Source organism: Plasmodium chabaudi, assembly GCF_900002335.3.
Source record: "Plasmodium chabaudi chabaudi strain AS genome assembly, chromosome: 10".
Taxonomy (NCBI): Eukaryota; Apicomplexa; class Aconoidasida; order Haemosporida; family Plasmodiidae; genus Plasmodium; species Plasmodium chabaudi.
In genome coordinates, this window is record NC_030110.2 from 1612302 (window position 1) to 1632254 (window position 19953).

At 22.7% G+C, this 19953-nt stretch overlaps 5 protein-coding genes and 1 pseudogene across 5 annotated transcripts, besides 1 other annotated feature; 5 read left to right on the forward strand and 1 right to left on the reverse strand.

Moving 5' to 3' along the window:
* Positions 1 to 2849: 2849 nt before the first annotated feature.
* Positions 2850 to 4447, forward strand: PCHAS_1042000 (CIR protein; the record flags this gene model as incomplete). Its single annotated transcript, XM_016798490.1, has 3 exons — positions 2850 to 2867; positions 3008 to 4075; positions 4163 to 4447. The coding sequence occupies 3 exons, from the start codon at positions 2850 to 2852 to the stop codon at positions 4445 to 4447; spliced, it is 1371 nt and encodes a 456-aa protein (XP_016655691.1).
* A 166-nt stretch (positions 4448 to 4613) lies between these two features.
* On the reverse strand, positions 4614 to 5043 carry PCHAS_1042050 (annotated as a pseudogene).
* Positions 4614 to 5043: a sequence feature (fam-a protein, pseudogene).
* Positions 5044 to 8567: 3524 nt separating this feature from the next.
* PCHAS_1042300 (CIR protein) lies at positions 8568 to 9724 on the forward strand (the record flags this gene model as incomplete). The annotated part of the gene is made up of 3 exons (XM_016798491.1): positions 8568 to 8600; positions 8736 to 9485; positions 9590 to 9724. 3 exons carry the CDS (start codon positions 8568 to 8570, stop codon positions 9722 to 9724), a joined length of 918 nt encoding a protein of 305 aa, XP_016655692.1.
* A 2287-nt stretch (positions 9725 to 12011) lies between these two features.
* Positions 12012 to 13154, forward strand: PCHAS_1042500 (CIR protein; the record flags this gene model as incomplete). Its single annotated transcript, XM_016798492.1, has 3 exons — positions 12012 to 12026; positions 12146 to 12958; positions 13062 to 13154. 3 exons carry the CDS (start codon positions 12012 to 12014, stop codon positions 13152 to 13154), a joined length of 921 nt encoding a protein of 306 aa, XP_016655693.1.
* Positions 13155 to 15333: 2179 nt separating this feature from the next.
* Positions 15334 to 16500, forward strand: PCHAS_1042600 (CIR protein; the record flags this gene model as incomplete). The annotated part of the gene is made up of 3 exons (XM_016798493.1): positions 15334 to 15366; positions 15503 to 16303; positions 16408 to 16500. The coding sequence occupies 3 exons, from the start codon at positions 15334 to 15336 to the stop codon at positions 16498 to 16500; spliced, it is 927 nt and encodes a 308-aa protein (XP_016655694.1).
* A 2380-nt stretch (positions 16501 to 18880) lies between these two features.
* Positions 18881 to 19531, forward strand: PCHAS_1042700 (CIR protein; the record flags this gene model as incomplete). The annotated part of the gene is made up of 3 exons (XM_016798494.1): positions 18881 to 18895; positions 19033 to 19384; positions 19482 to 19531. 3 exons carry the CDS (start codon positions 18881 to 18883, stop codon positions 19529 to 19531), a joined length of 417 nt encoding a protein of 138 aa, XP_016655695.1.
* Between the last annotated feature and the right edge of the window lie 422 nt (positions 19532 to 19953).

A 19953-nucleotide genomic window follows, 5' to 3' on the forward strand; every position in this document is an offset into this window, starting at 1 on the left:
GGATTTTTTGTATTATGCAGGTCGGGTTTAGGGTTCAGGAATATATTGAGATTTTATTCTTTACAATATTTATTCGTCTATTTAATTTATTTAATATATATAATAAATTATTAAACGAAAAAGCACATATATTACAACTTCTGTATTTTGGTCGCTAAATGCGACATGCGCCTGCAATATATAAAGGGGGCATAAGCGTTAATATGAAAAGGACTCAATCAACAATACACATTCATAAATTATAACACTTACATTTGAGTGCTATAAATTAAATATTAAATATGTTGAAGTATATGTCGGTATTTTGTATTTGTTGTTAGTTTTGAGTTTGCCATATATATTGAGTCGTGATATCATATATTATAACTGTCTATTATATAAGAAATGTGAATCACCACATTTGAAATTATATTAACACATATATATAACATAAATTATGTTTATTTAATGAATCTTTTTATTTAACAAAATGTCTTATTTGCATGATACAGCATTTGTGATTTAATATTGTTTATGAACTCACAAAATTATAATAAGATTCGTTTAAAATTGTTTATAATATAGCCCATATGCATTAATACTGAAATTTTTATGATTAATTAAGCATATTACTAATATGTAATAGATAATCATAAAGTATAGATCGATATTCGATAATACATCTCTAAAAATATTTTTTGTATCAAACATTTTTAATCAGTTTAGAAAATGTGTTAATAAAAAAGTATATTATGATATATTTACAAGAAGTATTTTACTTTTAATTAACATAATCCTAATTTTTTACATTATTTTTGTGTTTCTGTTATAATTTAAATTCATACTAATAGAAATAATTTTATATTTTTTTATTTATTTTCTATAAAAGTTTAAAATTGTATTCGTATTTTAAAGTTCAGATTTTGAGATGCATTTTGGGAAGCCCGTATTTTGAGTCAGGCTTCTGTATTATGGGTTATAGTTTTGTTCCATGGAATCTATGTTTTGAGTTAAGATTACATTTTTATTAATTTGTTTATAATTTGATAATATTTATTGGCTTGTAAATGTTCATTAAATATATGCCCCCTCGAAGGAACATACCCATTAATATGAAAGGGGACGGATAACATATTTTACATAACTTACAATACCTTCATCGAATTCGATCGTATATATTATATGTGGGAATATTATAACTTCATATTTTATAATTTATTTCGATTTTTGTCTAACTATATATAAAAACCCTTATTATTTATTATATAAAACATATTAATCTGTGGTTATATTGGATTATGCATGACGAAATATCTTTCTTTATTCGATGAAACATTTTATTTGCGCCACTATTATTTTGTGTTACAATTATTTTTATTTAAATAATAACATTCTTCAACTGAGCTATAATAATAATTTTATATATGAAGCTATAATATACAATTTGATTCATTTGGAACATCTATCTACATTATAGCATACCTTCAGGTTAATGATTACATTTTTAATGTCAATTAAACACATTATAAATTCATTATAGATAATAATAAAATATAGGTTAATAAAATATCGATCGAGATTCGATAATACAGCATCATTTATAAAGTCTTTTTATGCATCTACCATTTTTGATAATACAATAAAAATATGCATATTAATAAAAAATTACATTATATATGTATACTATCCTTTTAATTTTCGATTATATATAATATAATTTTATGCAAAAGTTATAATTTATATTGATAGAAATAATTATATATACTTTAATTTATTTACTATAAAGGTATAATATTAGATTAATCACTATTAATTTTTTAATTTTATAGCTTTGAGGTAAAAGATCATTATTATACGCCTATATATATAAACTAGTAAAATATTTTACCAATAACAAATATAGAAATGCTTTTTTATTGTGAAAACTTCATATAATTAAAATTAATATTAATTTTGTTGAGAAAGCAAATAATAATAAATTTTGTTTGAACCAATAATATTTATATTAGGTTATTATATATACAAACTTATATATTTATATTTTAAATATAGTTCTATTATGAAATAATATATATTATAAAATGTCATACTTTAAAACAATGAAGCAAAGGAAATTACTATTGGTTTAAAATATTCTTCGTGAGTGCATTAATTATCTCATTCCAGTATGCAATGATACGCCATTAGTAACAACAATAATAATATTAGATTAACATATTATTAAATAAATAAACATGTTATATGCCATTTATTTAGAAAAAGAAAAATATTAAATTTAAACATAAATACTTATTTATTAGAAATAATAAAAAAGGTGTAATATTTCACGGTGAACAATAACATATATCAATACATGACATTCAAATAATGAGATACAAATACATTTTTAGAAATTGTAGTAATAACACATTTATAATTCTTTATATATTTATAATAACATAAAATTGGTAATTTCTTTACTATAAATCTAGAGAATGCATAGTTATCTACATACAAGCTTATAATAACTAGGGGATATGTTTTATTTAAACGAATTGAAATGCTACATAAAATTATACAATGAATCTACTCCGAATATTATTAAGAATAGAGATATTTCGCATATGATAAAAATGCTTCAAATAAACCACGAAATAAGGATATTTATCTAAATTGCAATAAAATCGAATATATGTTTTATTTATTATATTATTGTATATTGTTTTAAAATTATTATTATTATTGAGAATAATATTAATATTTCGTTTAATTAATGACAATTTAATATAGAAAGACTACGTAATTGAATAAATTATTTTGGTATTGTATATAATTTTTATATAAAAATGATATTATGTCCATCTACAGATTAAAAACAACATCTCATTACAATGGACCCCAATGGAATGGTAAATAACTTCATTTTAAAATAAAACATGTCTACCCTTATTTTATTGTTTTTGATTTGCCTACAAATCATATTAAATTTTATTTCAATAAACTTTTCATTAATACATATTTTTATTAATTTTTATAAATATTTTCTTAGTGTGAGACATTTCTTGAAGCTGATAAGATTATTAATGGTGAAAATGGCGCCAGGATGAAGATGGAGGATATTAGAAAAAGCCAATCATTCAATGGATTTTGTCCTAATAATAAATGTGTAACAGATGAACAGTGTATTGGTGCTATGACCATGTATGTATTTTCGAAAGTAGGAGCAGATAAAAATAACGAATATGGTGAATATTTTTTGATGTGGCTAAGTGATAAATTATTTAAGATGCACGAAGAAGGCAAAAAAAAAGGCCAAAGCAATATAACTACTTTAGATGAGGCTTATAAAAGCTATTTAGACAAAAATATAGGAAATAATAAATATTGGGATGCTTTAGACAATGTAAAGGGTTTGAAAGATGCTAATCTTAGTCACATGAACGAATTTTATAAGTTACTTAAGCATATATGTAAAACAATTATGCATCATAAAAATAAACCTACCGAATCTGAGAATATTCTTCAGAATTCTACCAATAGTTATAATCAATATATGCTGCTTTATCAAAATGTTTCTGAATGTGATTCATATCTTCATTTATTGGATAATTTGAAAAAAACATATGAGAAATTTAGAAGTACTATTAAGAATGGTGATCCAAATTTAGCAAGTTCTCTTCAAACACTTACAACGATAGAAAATACCGGTTCATATCTTGTGGAAGGTTTTAAAAATTTCGACTTCAGTGATCGAAAGTGCCAATCAGAATATGATGATAGCATACTCGAAAAATTGGAGAAAACCAAAGCTCAAAGGAAGCAAAAAGATAATGGAGGCAATGAGGATAATATTAAACAAAACACTCAACCAGAAAGTTCAGTGGACCAAACACCAAGTCCCCTGGCGGAAACAGGAGCATCACCAAGCATACCTGATAATGGAGCTGATACATTAGAAAGTAAAGATAAAGTAGTAAGCGATACTCAAAGCAAAGAAAACAATAAAGGGAGTGAAACAACAGGAATATGTGATATATATGTACCCAAAGAATACAAGCAAACTAGAATATTAATTATAGTTATTTTAATACCCATTACTTTAGCTATTATGTACAAGGTAAATAAAAGAAAATTATGATGTGTACTATTTTTAAAATATTTCCTTACTATAAAATATTATATATTTTTCATAATTTTATGTTAGTATTTATCATTTGGACGAAGAAATGAATTGAAGAGAAAAAAAAACATGAAAAAGGTTATAAATTTAATGGAAGGGAAAAGACAGATGCAAATAATTATAAAATCATCTAGTCAAAAAAAACAAACTAAAAAATCTATAAATCCTGTTTATGGGGAAAAATCTCCATCAATAAATATATACAAACTTATGCAGGCTGATCCTGTACCATTTATTAATTTAATTTTTTTGTTGATTTTTTTGTTTATAAAAGAAAAGACAATTCTTTGGAAGGATATATTTAATTAACTTAGATTTTAAGTTGAATTAAAAAAATGCATAAATGGATGAATATGTAAAACGTTAAATTTTTTCAAAATATAGCATATATTATAAATATATACATTTATTTAAAACTGTATTTTTTTTAACAATTGTGAAATAAATTATTATATTATTAAAATGTGTATATTGCTCACAGATTCGATATAGGTGATTTCAAGATCATCGCCTTTTTTTCAATGAGGTATCCAGCTAAGTTCACATATATTCTTTCAAATTTTTTATTCATAATACAATCTTTATATTCTATGGAAGCACGTAATGAATCTGTTTTTTTAATATTGGGTTTTTATGTTCTTTCCTGGAAGGGTTTTGATCATCTACATCTACTGTAGTCATGGCAATTATGGTTTTGTCTTTTGATATCTGCAAAATTAATGAAAATACAATGCATAATTATTGTGAATAATATGAGAAATACGATTTACAACGAAACAGAAAAGAAAAGGTTTCCATACTTGAGCTTTTTTGACTAAAGCATAAAAATATTTCCAAGGATCGCCACGATTTTTTTCGCAAAGTTGGAATATGGTTAATAAATTTGGGTTGTACGCATGGACAACTGTTCAAAAAAAAAAATAATTTTGCATTATGTAAAATAATATATTATGAATTGGAGGACATGAGAAGCAATAAATAGTATCATATAACATTGCCAACAATAAATCTTATATATTGATGGCAAATAAGTAAAAGTATACAAAACAATTTCTATTAATACAAATTAAAATTTTAACAACAGCATAAAATAATGAAATAAAAATAAAAGTGAATTTTTTTTGGAAAAGAAATAATTTTTTATAGTATAATTTTTTATTAATATATGTTTTTTTAGACATCGTAAAAAATGCTTTCACAAATCTGTATTTTGTTATAAATAACATCGATTTGTCGAATTTTGATTTATATTTTTTTAACTCCCTAGAGAAATAAAAATTTGCAATTGATGCAACATTTTATATGAAAATATGCGCATCCCTATTCCCCATTATTTAAACATATTTTACTTGTTAAAAAGGTTTTAACACGAATAATGTTAAGAATCTAAACAAATTGATAAGTTACATATCCTTTTTAAAATTTTTCATATTCATCAACAGAAAAAGGGGGTCAAAGTTATGTACCATGAGTTATAGTTTTGTTCTATGAAGTTGATGTTTTGTGTTTGGTCTGCAATTTGATTATTTTATTTATAATTTGGCAATATATTGGTCTGTAAATTTATATCAGATATATTTACCATTTTCGGATGTTTAATCACGAAATGATGGCTGAATATGCAGCTAAAAAAAGGACGCAATCATTAATATGAAAGGGTTTGTATAATATGGTTAAAAAATATATATAACTTGCCAGCAAATTGCTATATTGAATCATGAATAACACTATATTTTTCTTTATTTGATGAAACATTTTATTTAGCAAAACTTTTGATTTGGGTTACAATTATTTTAATTTAAATTGTATTATACCAACGGAACAGTATGATAATATTATATATGTAGGTATAAACTATAATAAAATGATTTCGAATATCCCTCTACATTACAATATATATTCAGATTAATATATTACCAATATATAATAGATGCATGGAATGCTGATCGATAATCGACAATACAACGTTATCTATAAAAGATGTTTTATGCATCTAACATTTTTAATAACACGATAAAAATTGAACAATATATACAATATTTTAAGTTTTATAATTTTGAGGTATAAATAAATTATATTTTAAAATGGTTAAAAGATAAAATATAAATATATTAATAAATTTTCATATCATATTTTTCTTTAATAATTATAACTAATATTAAAATATTTTTTTATTGTAAAAATTTCATACAATTAAATAATAATATTAATTTTATCGAAAAAGCACATAATAATAAAAATTTTTTAACTAATAATATATATTAGGATATTACATATGCAAATTCTCAATTTTGGAATTTAAATATATTGTTATTACGAAATAATATATTTGTAATTTATAACATTGTTGTTCTATAAATGGTGATTAAATATATGCTCCATCTTGTATGTTTAATCTTGAGATTATTCCTAAATATGCACCCCCAAAGGGGAATGGCCATTAATATGAAAGGTTGTAGTGAACATATTTTCATAAGCCATAATACTATATCTAATTCGTTCGTATATATTAAATTTGGCAATACTATAACTTCACATGTTACATTTTATTGGTAATTTTTGGATAACGATATATAAGAATCCTTATTATTTATTATATAAGTCTTGTTAATCAGGGGCGATATTGAATCATGAATAGCACATTATGTTTCTTTATTTGATGAAACATATTAGCAAAATTTATTATTTGTATCATATTTATTTTAATTTCAATTATAAAGTTCCCAAGCAAAACTGTAACAACAAAACTGAACAGGCATCTATAAATTATAATAAAAACCATTTTGAATATTACTCTATATTACAATATATATTCAGATTAATATGTGTGTTTGTAACATTAATTAAACAAACTACTAATATATAATAATAAAATATAGATTCATAAACAATCGATCGGGGTTCGACAATACCGCGTTATCTATAAAAGGCATATTATGCATCTAACATTTTTAATAACACAATAAAAATTGAACTATATATACAATATTTTAAGTTTATAATTTTGAGGTATAAATAAATTATATTTTAAAATGGTTAAAAGATAAAATATAAATATATTAATAAATTTTCATATCATATTTTGTTCTAATAATTTTCTAGTAATTAAAAATAATATTATAGATAGAATAGCATTATTATTACATGTTTATACATATAAGCTAGTAATATATTCTATCAATAATATTGAAATATTTCATAATAAAGTTTTTAAAAAAATATAAAAAGTGCCCCTTTATATCTCTTCATGCATTTCGATATAGAATGTTTTTTATGCATATTCAGTAAAAAATTATATAAAAATATAATGTATTTTTTAACAGAGATATATAAATATATTTTTTATTGAATGAATGATAAATCAATGGGTATAACAGTGCATTATAAAGGCATCAATGTTATATATTTTGTTAAAGATACCAATTGGGATATGAGGTTTTATATTCTAAAAAACTTGATTGATGGGAAACAGTTAAAGATTCAATTTTATCAATTCCTTTTTATTATTTCACATTAGAGTGCATTATATTATTAGTGTTTGTAATTCATCATTTTTTAATCTAAAATAGCAATATTTTATCATATAATTAATAAAATATAAATTTTTTAATAAATTATCTGAATGTATACACATTGACAATTAGAAAATTAGAATACATAAGATAAAAATGAACAATACAAAGCATTTATCGAATAATTTATATATTAAAAGAGCAAATATATCTTTTATCTCTCCCCTAACAAAGGGTAACATAACAGCCTAATTACACTTAGTTTTCAATTATACTTTAAACTTGCATCAATAGTTATTTATGTGTTATAAACTAATATTTGCTAAGTATTATTTTAAAAACAATATGCATTCAAAGAATTAATTAAGATTATAAATAGCTCAACAAATACGGGTTTAGTGCTAATTTTCGTTTTAAATAGTATAAAAGGTGCGTAAAATATATTATAAAATTACCAAATAAGATATATTTTTAAATTGAGTATATAGGAATAAAAATAAAGTTATTGGATTTATTAAAATTGGTTATGAATTTATCTATATTAAACAAATAATATAAATTTATCTAATTTGAATAGAAAATTGAGTATGTAACTTAATTTAAAAATACTATAATCTTAGAAAAATCTATACTATATATAAGAAACAAGTATATAAAAATGTAATATATCTTATTAAATAACTATTTATGTATTTTTAAGGATTATAGTAATAATAGCATTTTTTGTATAAATGTATCATATATACATATGGTAAAAGTATATTAAGCAACTATCCATTTAAGGTTATTTAGATAATTGCCATAAATAAGTATAACATGTTTAACGAAATATAATTACTATGTAAAGAGCTTAAATAGATACAACAAATATTTACGTAATATATATAAATATTATTATCCCTCATAATCTCCAAATTATGAGAAACCCAAGTTATAAGATTGAGGATGTGGTATACAATTTTTAAATAAAATATTATCTTCGCATGTGTTTTATATGTTGTATCGTCCATAAATTATATTGATTTTCATTTGATTAATATTTATATTAATACGTTTTTTGTTTAATTCATAAAATATATTTGTAGTATAAAGAATTTGCTACGATCGATGGCTATTTTTATGTGGATGAAGATGATGGAGCAAAAACTAAAGTAATTAATAAAGCAATTCACAATTATTGTGATTACGACGATAAAAAACGAGAAAAAGATAAATGTAGTGGTTATTATGAAATGACTAGTTCTGGTGTTATTCATTTGATAAATAATTTAAAGGATAAGAATGTTTTAGATTATGATAAACTTGCCGAATACGCTATTTTATGGTTAAGTTATAAACTAAAAATAAAGGAAAATGAAAAAATCAAAAAATTAAGTGTTTTTTATGATAGTTATATAAAAACAAATGACTGTTATAATAAGAATATAAATGGTGGTGATGGTCTGACTTATAAGGCAATTATAGATAAAAAAAAAGATTTGATGGATATTGATATTAATGAAATATTTAAACTTGAAGCCCCATTTAATATATTATATTATTTGTATAATGTAATTCATGATGAACATCCGGATTGCGAAAAAAATTTGGATTCTGCCAAAAATTTTGCTGAAAAATATGAAGTACTTCTTAATAATAATGATACTGGTATTGATGACAGTCTATATAGTCAAATATTATCTATATTATCAACTGATTATAACAATTTACGAAAAAAATGTACCAATTTTCCATCCCTCCCAGTTTATCCACGAAATTTTTCAATAAAAGTTACGTTAATTCCAATTACATTTATATTTGTTGCAATACCTATTTTCTTGGAATTTGCTTATAAGGTAAATAAAAAGGAATTTAAAAATATAATCTTTAAAATTTATTTTTGTAATTCTTTATATGGGATTATCAAAAAATGTATATACGATTACAATTTTTATATTAGTATTCATTATTTGGATTTGGTAAACGATCTCAAAAACAATATTTAAGAGAAAAACGAAAAAAAGCAAAGAGGAAAGTGTATAATTATTTATTACTCGAAGAGAGGGATTATTCCAGGAATAGTAATAATTATTGATATATGTTAAGGCTGACTATTTGGAAATAATCAAATTTTGACCATAATTTTGGAACATAATTTTTGGGTTTATAAGAATTTTTAAATAATATAATCAATAAAATATAAAGTTACATATGTATATTTATTATATATTTTTTGTATGTTTTTATGTTGTGAATCAGGGTTAAAGTTGTGTTTGTGGAACCCATATTCGGGTTATAGTTAAGTGTTAAATTATGTTTAATTCTGTATAATTTGATAATATATTAGTTTAAGTAATTGTTTTAAATATGTATAGGAAATAAATTATTAAAAAAAGTATAGGACAAACTATAATAATTGCATTTCGTGTTAATATAACTTAATAGTAAATATGTTGAACTATGCATTTTTTGTGTTTATTGTTAATTTATGATTAATGGTTTATAGATCAATTGATAAAATATTGGAATCGATATTGAAAGATGAATCCAAAGTGCCGATTTGATTCTATAAGACAACATCGATTTGAATAATTGCAACGTTTAATATGGGAATATGGGTGAAAATATTTATTATGATTTCATCTCTCAGTACCACATGGACTGCATGATAAATGAAAAAAGAAGTTGTTGAGTTGATGAGAAAATGTGATTATTAAATATATACAAACTTATGTAAGCCTACCATATGTTATTTATTAATTTATTTTTTTGTGTTTTTTTTTGTTTATAAAAGAAAAGACGATTATTTATATGATAAATTTAATTAATAACTTTTATTTTTGGGTTCAGATTCTATGAACCTGATTTTAAAATTCAATATAAGTATTAAAAATGATAAACGATTAAATTCGTTTATTACTATTATTATAGGTAAACAAACTCATAAGTATAATTAAAAAATATATTTATGTAACTATAATACAAAATTATATATTATTATAATCTGTATAAATATGATGTTGTTGGAATGGTTTAGTTAATTTTCAATTATAAATTTATTTATATACTTTTAAGAATAAAAACATTATAACATAATGAATAGATAAAAATGTATTTGTTATAAATCATTTATTATTGAAAAAATTAATAATAATATTTTTAAAAAATATAAACAATGCCCCACTAAATATATATTATATGCTACATACAATTGTTTCTATATAAATTCAGTATAAAAGTATAATGGTATTTTCAAACAGAGATATATAAATATATGGTTTATTGAATGAATAATAAATCAGTGAGATATATTGGTGCATTATAAAGGTACCAACGTTACATATTTTGTTGAATATACAATTTGGGATATACGGTTTTATATTATAAAAAACTGGATAAATAGAAAAAAGGGTAAAGACACAATTAATGTTAAATATCTTTTTATTATTCCACATTAGAATGTATTATATTATAAGTGCTTGTAAACCATCATTTTATAAATTAAAATAGTATTCTTTTATCATAGATTTAATAAATTACTTGAATGCAATCCATTGATAAAAATAACAATGAAATATACTATATAAAATGAAATATTTAAAACATTCAAGGAATATTTAACTAAATTTATATATTAAAAGAGCAAATATATTCTATTTTTCTCCCCTTAAAGCGCAATATAACAACCTAATTGCACATAATTCTCTATTATACTTTAAAAATTGCATCAATACTTATTTATGTGTTATATATTTAGCATTTACTATATAATATTTTAAAAACATTATGCATTCAAAGACTTATTAAGCTTATAAATAGCTCAATAAGATGGGTTCAGTGATAATTGTTGTTTTAAACCGTAGATGAAATGCTCAAAATATACTGTAAAATTACCCAATAAAATATATCTCTAAATTGATGTACATAGGAATAAAAATAAAGTTATTGAACACATTAAAATGGATTATGAATTTATCTATATTAAATAAAAATAATATAAATTTATATAATTTGCACAGAAAATGAGGTATATAACTTAATTTGATCATGTTATAATTATAGAAAATACTAGACTATATATTATAAGAAACAAGTAGATAAGTATTTAATATATTTTAAAAAATGACTATTTATATACTTTTAATGATTATAGTAATAATAGCATTTTTTGTATAAAATGCATTATATATGCATATGAAAAAAGTGTATTAAGTAACCCTCTATTTAAGGTAATTAGATAATTACCATAAAATAAGTAAATATGTTTAGCGAAAGATAATTTCTATGTAAAGAGCTTAAGTAAATATAACACATATTTTATGCAATATATATAAACAATATTATCCAGGATAATCTCCAAATAATAACAGAATCCCATTATAATGTTTCAGGAAGTGGTATATATAATTTTTCTTATATTATTCGAATGTTTCATTGCCTAAAATTATATTAATCTTCACTTTAGTAACATTTATATTAATACATTTTTTGTTTAATTCGTAAAATATATTCGCAGTGTGAAGAAATTAATAATATGGGTAAATATATTGTTGTGAAGCAGGAAGGTTCGGGAGTAAATATTGAATTTGATAATTATTTGAGCGATTACTGCCCTAACAAGAACAATGGGAGAAATGGACAATGTGAAACAAATGATGAAAAAATAACTGCTGGGTTTATATGGTTGGTAGTGATGTTCGAGTATCTTTGTGAGGAGAAATACCCTCAAAATGAAAAATACCAATATGTTGAATATGCTATTTTATGGTTAAGTTATATGCTAAATCAAATATCAAATGAAGGAACCCCCACATTAAAAGATTTCTATGCTAATAATATAGAAAAAAATAAGAAATATACTAATAATGTAACTAGTGCCAGTGATAGTAACTATAAGGAAATCATAGATAAAAAAATTAATTTGATGAATGCGAATAAGAACATTATACCTAAATTTTATGATATATTTAAATCATTATGTAAAATGTATAATGAACTTGATCAAAACGAGCCAAATTACACAAACTGCTTGGCAGATGCCCAAAATTTTGTTAATGAATATCAAAAATTCCTTAATGATAATGATGTTGATACTAATGGTAGTTCATATAAGCAAATATTACCTATATTATCAAATGGTTACGATAATTTTAAAAAGAAGTGTAATAATACTCAATCTAGCAACTTTCCACTCCTTCCAACGACAAAAACAACACAAAATGTTGTAGAAATTTCTGAAGCTACATCATCAAGTTCGTCGGTAGCAAGCAAATTAATTCCAGTTTTATCAATATTTGCAATATCACTTTTCTTGGGAATTGCTTATAAGGTAAATAATAAGGAATTAAAACTATAATATTTAAATTATATTTTTGTGATTCATTATATGTGATTATCAAAAAATGTATATACAATTACCATTTTTATATTAGTATTCATTATTTGGATTTGACAAACAACTTCAAAGACAATATTTAAGAGAAAAACTAAAAAAAATAAAGAAGAAAATGAATGATTATATATGATTCGAAGAGTAATGATTATTTTAGAAGTAGTAATAATGATTGGTATATGCTAAGAAACAGTCTATTTGGAAATAAGTAATTTTTGACCATAAATATTGATCATATTTTTTCTGCCTATAAGAAAATTTAAATAATATAATCAGCAATATATGAAGTAAAATATGCATATTTATTGCATTTTTACATAATTTTATATAGTTTTTATGTTGTGAATCTGGGCTGAGGTTGTGTTCATGGAACCCATAATCGGGTTAGGGCTAAGCATTATATTGTATTTAATTTTGTATAATTTTATAACATTTATTAGTTTAAGGAATTGTTTTAAATATGTATAGGACAAATTATAATAATTGCATTTCGTGTTAATATAGCTTAATATTAAATGTGGTAAACTATGTATTTTTTGTATTTATTGCTAATTTGACATTAATAGTTTATGGGGCAATCGATCAAATGTTGGAATCGATATAGACAGATGATCCCAAAATGTCGATTTGTTATAGAATATATGTCGTTTTAAATAATTATAATATTTAATATAGAAATATGGGTGATAATAGTGGATCTTGCAAGAAAATAATTTATGATTATTTCATCTGAAAGGACTTTTAAAATGGTGTCCTTCCCCAATGCCACTTGAATCGTATGATAAATGGAGATAAGAAAGTTGTTGGGTTGAGGAGAAAATGGGATTATTAAATATATACAAGCACATGCAGGATATTCCTGTACCATTTATTAATTGATTTTTTTGTTTATAAAAGAAAACAATTATTTATATGATAAATTTAATTAATGACTTTCATTTTGAGGTTCAGGTTCTATGAACCTGATTTTAAAACTCTATATAAGTATTAAAAATAATAAATGAGTAAATTCATTTATTATTATAGGCAAATAATCTTATATATATAATTAAAAATATATTTATATAATTATAATACGAAATTATATATTATTATTGAAAAAGTTAATAATAATATTTAAAAAAAATGACCCTATAAACCCCTGTTATATGTTGCATACAATTGTTTTCTATAAATATTCAATAAAAAATTATAAAACTATATTAGTATTTTCTAACATAGATATATAAATATTTGTTTTATTGAATGAGTATTAATCAATGACATATAATAGTGCATTATAAAGGTACCAACGTTACATATTTTGTCAAAGATACCATTTGGGATACACGGTTTTATATTCTAAAAAACTGGATCGATGAGAAAGGGTTAAAGATTCAATTCATGTTAAATGTCTTTTATTATTCCATATTAACGCATATTAAATTATTAGTATTTAGTGAATCATCGTTTTTTTTATATGAAATAGCATTGTTTTATCATATAATCAATAAATATAAAATTATTAATAAATTATTTGAATACATATACATTGATAGCCATAACAATAGAATATATAAGATAAAATGAACGATGAAGACAATTTAACGAGTATTTATTTAAATTTATGTGTTAAAAGAGCAAATATATTTTATTTATCTCCTCTTAAAGCGCAATATAACAACCTAATTACAATAGTTTTCTATTATGGTTTAAAAATTTCATCAATACTTATTTATGAGTTATATATTTAACATTTACTAAGTATTATTTTAAAAATGGTTTGGATTCAAAAACTTATTTAAGCTTAAAATGGCCCAATAATACAGTTTCAGTGCTAATTGTTATTTTAAACTATAGGAAAGATGCTCAAAATATATTATAAAATAACCCAATAAGGTATATTTCTAAATTGAAGCATATAGAAATAAAAATCAAGTTGACGCACTTATTAAAATGAATTATGAATTTATCTATGTTAAACAAATAATATAAATTTATCTAATTTGAATAGAAAATTGAGTATGTAACTTAATTTAAAAATACTATAATTTTAGAAACAAGTATATAAAACTGTAATATATCGTATTAAATAACTATTTTTATATTATTAAGCACTATAGTAATAATAGGATTTTTTGTATAAACACATCATATATACATATGGCAAAAGTATATTAAGCAACTCTCCATTTAAGGTAATTTAGATAATTGCCATAAAATAAGTATACCATGTTTAACGAAATATAATTGGTATGCAATGAGCTTAAATAGATACAACAAATATTTACGTAATATATATAAATATTATTATCCCTCATAATCTCCAAATTATGGAAAATTCAAGTTATGATATTGGGGATGTGGTATACAATTTTTTAAATAAAATATTATATTCGCATGTGTTTTATATGTTGTATTCTCATAAATTATATTAATTTTCATTTGATTAGCATTTATATTAATATGTTTTTTTGTTTAATTCATAAAATATATTTGTAGTATAGAGACATTTATGCGATCGAGGACTATTTTTATGTGATGGATGATGGTCAAGTTAGAGTTGATAGACAACACCAATCAATCATCCAATATTGTAATTACAAGAATAACTCGGGACCTTATAATTGTAATGATTATTTTCAATTGACTAGTTGTGGTTTTATTTATTTGCTAAAAACGTTAAAGGACAACTATAAATTAGAAGATGATAAACTTGCCGAATACGTTATTTTATGGTTAAGTTATAAACTAAATCGACATTCAAAATGTAGTGCCACCAATTTAAACGAATTTTATACTAATCATATAAAAACAAATAAGTGTTATAATGAGAAAATAAAAGATGGTGATACTACGACTTATAAGGATATTATAGATAAAAAAAAAGATTTGATGGATATTAAAGAAATATCTAAATTTAGTAGTCTATTTAGTATATTATCTTATTTGTATTATTTATTTCATGGTGAATGTTTGGATTGCGAAAAAATTTGGAAATTAGCTAAAAATTTTGCTGATATACTTGAAGAACTTAATGAAGATTCTAATAATAAAGAAAAGAGTCTACATACTCAAATATTGTCTACATTATTAGATGATTATAACAATTTAATAAATAAATATGGTAATAAATGCAGCATTTCTCAATCTATTTCACAATTAACCGCCCAAAATAAACCTGTAGAAAGTTCTTTACAAACTTCTGAAGGTGCATCATCAAGTTCATCGATGTTAAACACAGTAATTCCAGTTTTATCGACATTTTATGTAATATCACTTTTCTTGGGAGTTGCTTATAAGGTAAATAATAAGTAATTAAAAACTATAATATTTAAATTATATTTTGTGATCCCTTATATGGGTTTATCAAAAAATATATAATAATTTTCCCATTTTTATATTAGTATTCATTATTTGGATTTGGTAAACGATCTCAAAAACAATATTTAAGAGAAAAACGAAAAAAAACAAAGAGGAAAGTGTATAATTATATATGACTCGATAAATAGTGATAATTCCAGGAACAATAATAATGATTGATATATGTTAAGAATATGTCTATTTGGAAATAAGTCATTTTTGACAATATTTTTTAACGATAATTTTTGTGTTTATAAAAGCATTTAAATAATATAATCAATAAAATATAAATCTATGTGTGTAAATTATTGCACTTTTGCATAATTTTTGCATATTTTTTATATGATTTTTATGTTGTGGGTCATGGTTAAAGTTGTGTTTGTGAAACACACATATGGGTTAGGATTAAGTACCACATTACATATAATTTTGCATACTTTTTAATAATTTGGTAACTTTTATTAGTTTAAAGAATTGTTTTAAATATGTATAGGAAAAATTATAATAATTGGGTTTCGTATTAATATAACTTAATGGTAAATGTGTTGAACTATGTATTTTTTATATTTATTGTTAATTTGTGGTTAATTGTGTTATGGGACAATCGATAAAATGCCGGGATCGATATAGAAAGATGATTCCAAAGTATCGATTTGCTTATAGAAGCGACGTGACTTAAATTATTACAAAATTTATCATGAGAAAATGGGTGAAAAGAAGGAAGTTTACAATAAAATAATATATTATGATTTCCTCCTCCAACATCACCTGAACCATATGATAAATGGAGATAAGAAGGTTGTTGGGTTGAGGAGAAAATGGGATTATTAAATATATACAAACATATGCAGGATATTCCTGTGCCATTTGTTAATTGATTTTTTGTTTATAAAAGAAAACAATTATTTATATGATAAATTTAATTAATGACTTTTATTTTGAGGTTCAGATTCTATGAACCTGATTTTAAAACTTTAAATAAGTATTAAAAATAATAAATGAGTAAATTCATTTATTATTATAGGTAACTAAACTCAAAAATACAATTAAAAAATATATTTATATAATTATAATACGAAATTATATATTATTATTATTATTATTGAAAAAGTTAATAATAAAATTTTAAAAAAATGCCCCTATAAACCCCTGTTATATGTTGCATGCAATTGTTTTCTATAAATATTCAGTAAAAATTCATATAAAAATATAATGGTATTTTCTAACAAAGATATATAAATATTTGTTTTATTGAATGAATAATAAGTCAATGATATACAATAGTGCATTATAAAGGTATCAACGTTACATATTTTGTTAAAGATACAGTTGGGGATATGTATTTTTATATTATAAAAACCTGGATAAATGAAGAACGGATTAAAGTCTCAATTAATGTTAAATGTCTTTTATTATTCCATACTAGGATATATTATATTATCAGTACTTAGTATATAATCATTTTCTTAATTTAAAATAGCATTATTTATCATATAATTTTAATAAATTATTTGAATGCATATACATTGATAACTATAACAATAGAATATATAAGATAAAATGAACAATTCAGAATATTTAACGCGTATTTATCTAAATTTATGTGTTAAAGAGAAAATATATTTTATTTATCTCCTCTTAAAGTGCAATATAACAACCTAATTACAATAGTTTTCTATTATGGTTTAAAAATTGTATCAATACTTATTTATGTGTTACATATTTAATATTTATTATGTATTATTTAAAAAATAATCTGACTTTAAAGAATTACTTAAGCTTATAAATAGCTCAACAAATACAGGTTTAGTGCTAATTGTTGTTATAAACCGTAGAAAGGGTGCTCAAAATATATTATAAAATTGTCCAATAAGGTATATTTTTAAATTGAAGTACATAGGAATACAAATAAATTTATTGGACATATTAAAATGGATCATGAATAATTTATATTAAATAAAAATAATATAAATTTATGTATATGCAATTAGAAAATGGCATAATGCATCTTAATTTAAAAATACTATATTATATATTATAAGAAACAAGTATATAAAAATGTAATTTATCTTATTAAATAAATATTTATATAATTTTAAGATTATAGTAATAATGGAATATTGTTTTTTTATACTTATACAGCATTTAATTTTTAGAAGGGTAATCATTAAAACATAAGATATAAATATGTTCCTTTTCTATCTTCAAACAAAATATAAGGAAATATGATTTAAATTCATTATAATAGTATATCTATTTTTGTAATAAAGCTATACATATGTTAGTAAGAACCGTATTTTTTGTATAAAATTCATCATATATATAATTAATCAAAAGTGTACTAACTAGCCATCTATTTAAAGTAATTTAGTTAATTGACATAAAATAAGTGTAATATGCTTGAAGAAAGATAATTGCTATACACAGAACTTAAGTAAATACAGCATATATTTTATTCAATATATATAAATGTTATAATCCAAAATAATCTCCAAAATATAACAGAGTTTCATTATAATGAATAAGGACCTGGTATATAATTTTTTTAAATACAGCATGGTCTTCACATATGATTCACATGTTGAATCGCCTATAAATTATATTAATTTTCATTTTAGTAACATTTACATTAATATATTTTCTCTTTAATTCGTAAAATATATTCGTAGTGTGATATAATTAAGGGGCTCGATGATTTAATTAAAGTGAAAAGGAATGAGGAAGGAATAGAAATTATTAGCGATAAGATATTGAGCGAATATTGTCCTATCAACCAAAAGGCGAAAAAGAGGAAATATGGGGAAGAGGGACTATGTGTTGGCTATAATGAATCAATTATCTCTACTTACATATCATTTCTAAAAAATTATGAGAGTGCTAGTAGTGAAGAAAAAATAGAGAGTGGTAAGCTTGCTCAATATGCTATTTTATGGTTATGTTATAAAATTAACCAACATCTGAATATAACAGGTGGAATAGATAATATTTATAACGAGATTATTGGATATGATTATTGGAATAGTAATTATCACAGTTACATAGAACATATAAAAAATTTGAAGGATATGGATATTAAAATTATATGTAATTTTTATGAAGCATTTAAAATTTTATGTAGCATGTATACTGGATTTGATGAAGGGACCCAAGATTGCAATAATTATTTAGGGTTCAGGGTTCAGGGTTTAGGGTTTAGGGTTTAGGGTTCAGGGTTTAGGGTTTAGGGTTCAGGGTTCAGGGTTTAGGGTTTAGGGTTTAGGGTTCAGGGTTCAGGGTTCAGGGTTTAGGGTTCAGGGTTTAGGGTTCAGGGTTTAGGGTTCAGGGTTTAGGGTTTCAGGGTTTAGGGTTTAGGGTTTAGGGTTTAGGGTTCAGGGTTTAGGGTTTTAGGGTTTAGGGTTCAGGGTTTAGGGTTTAGGGTTCAGGGTTTAGGGTTTAGGGTTCAGGGTTTAGGGTTTAGGGTTCAGGGTTTNTCAGGGTTCAGGGTTCAGGGTTTAGGGTTTAGGGTTTAGGGTTTAGGGTTCAGGGTTTAGGGTTTAGGGTTCAGGGTTTAGGGTTCAGGGTTCAGGGTTTAGGGTTTAGGGTTCAGGGTT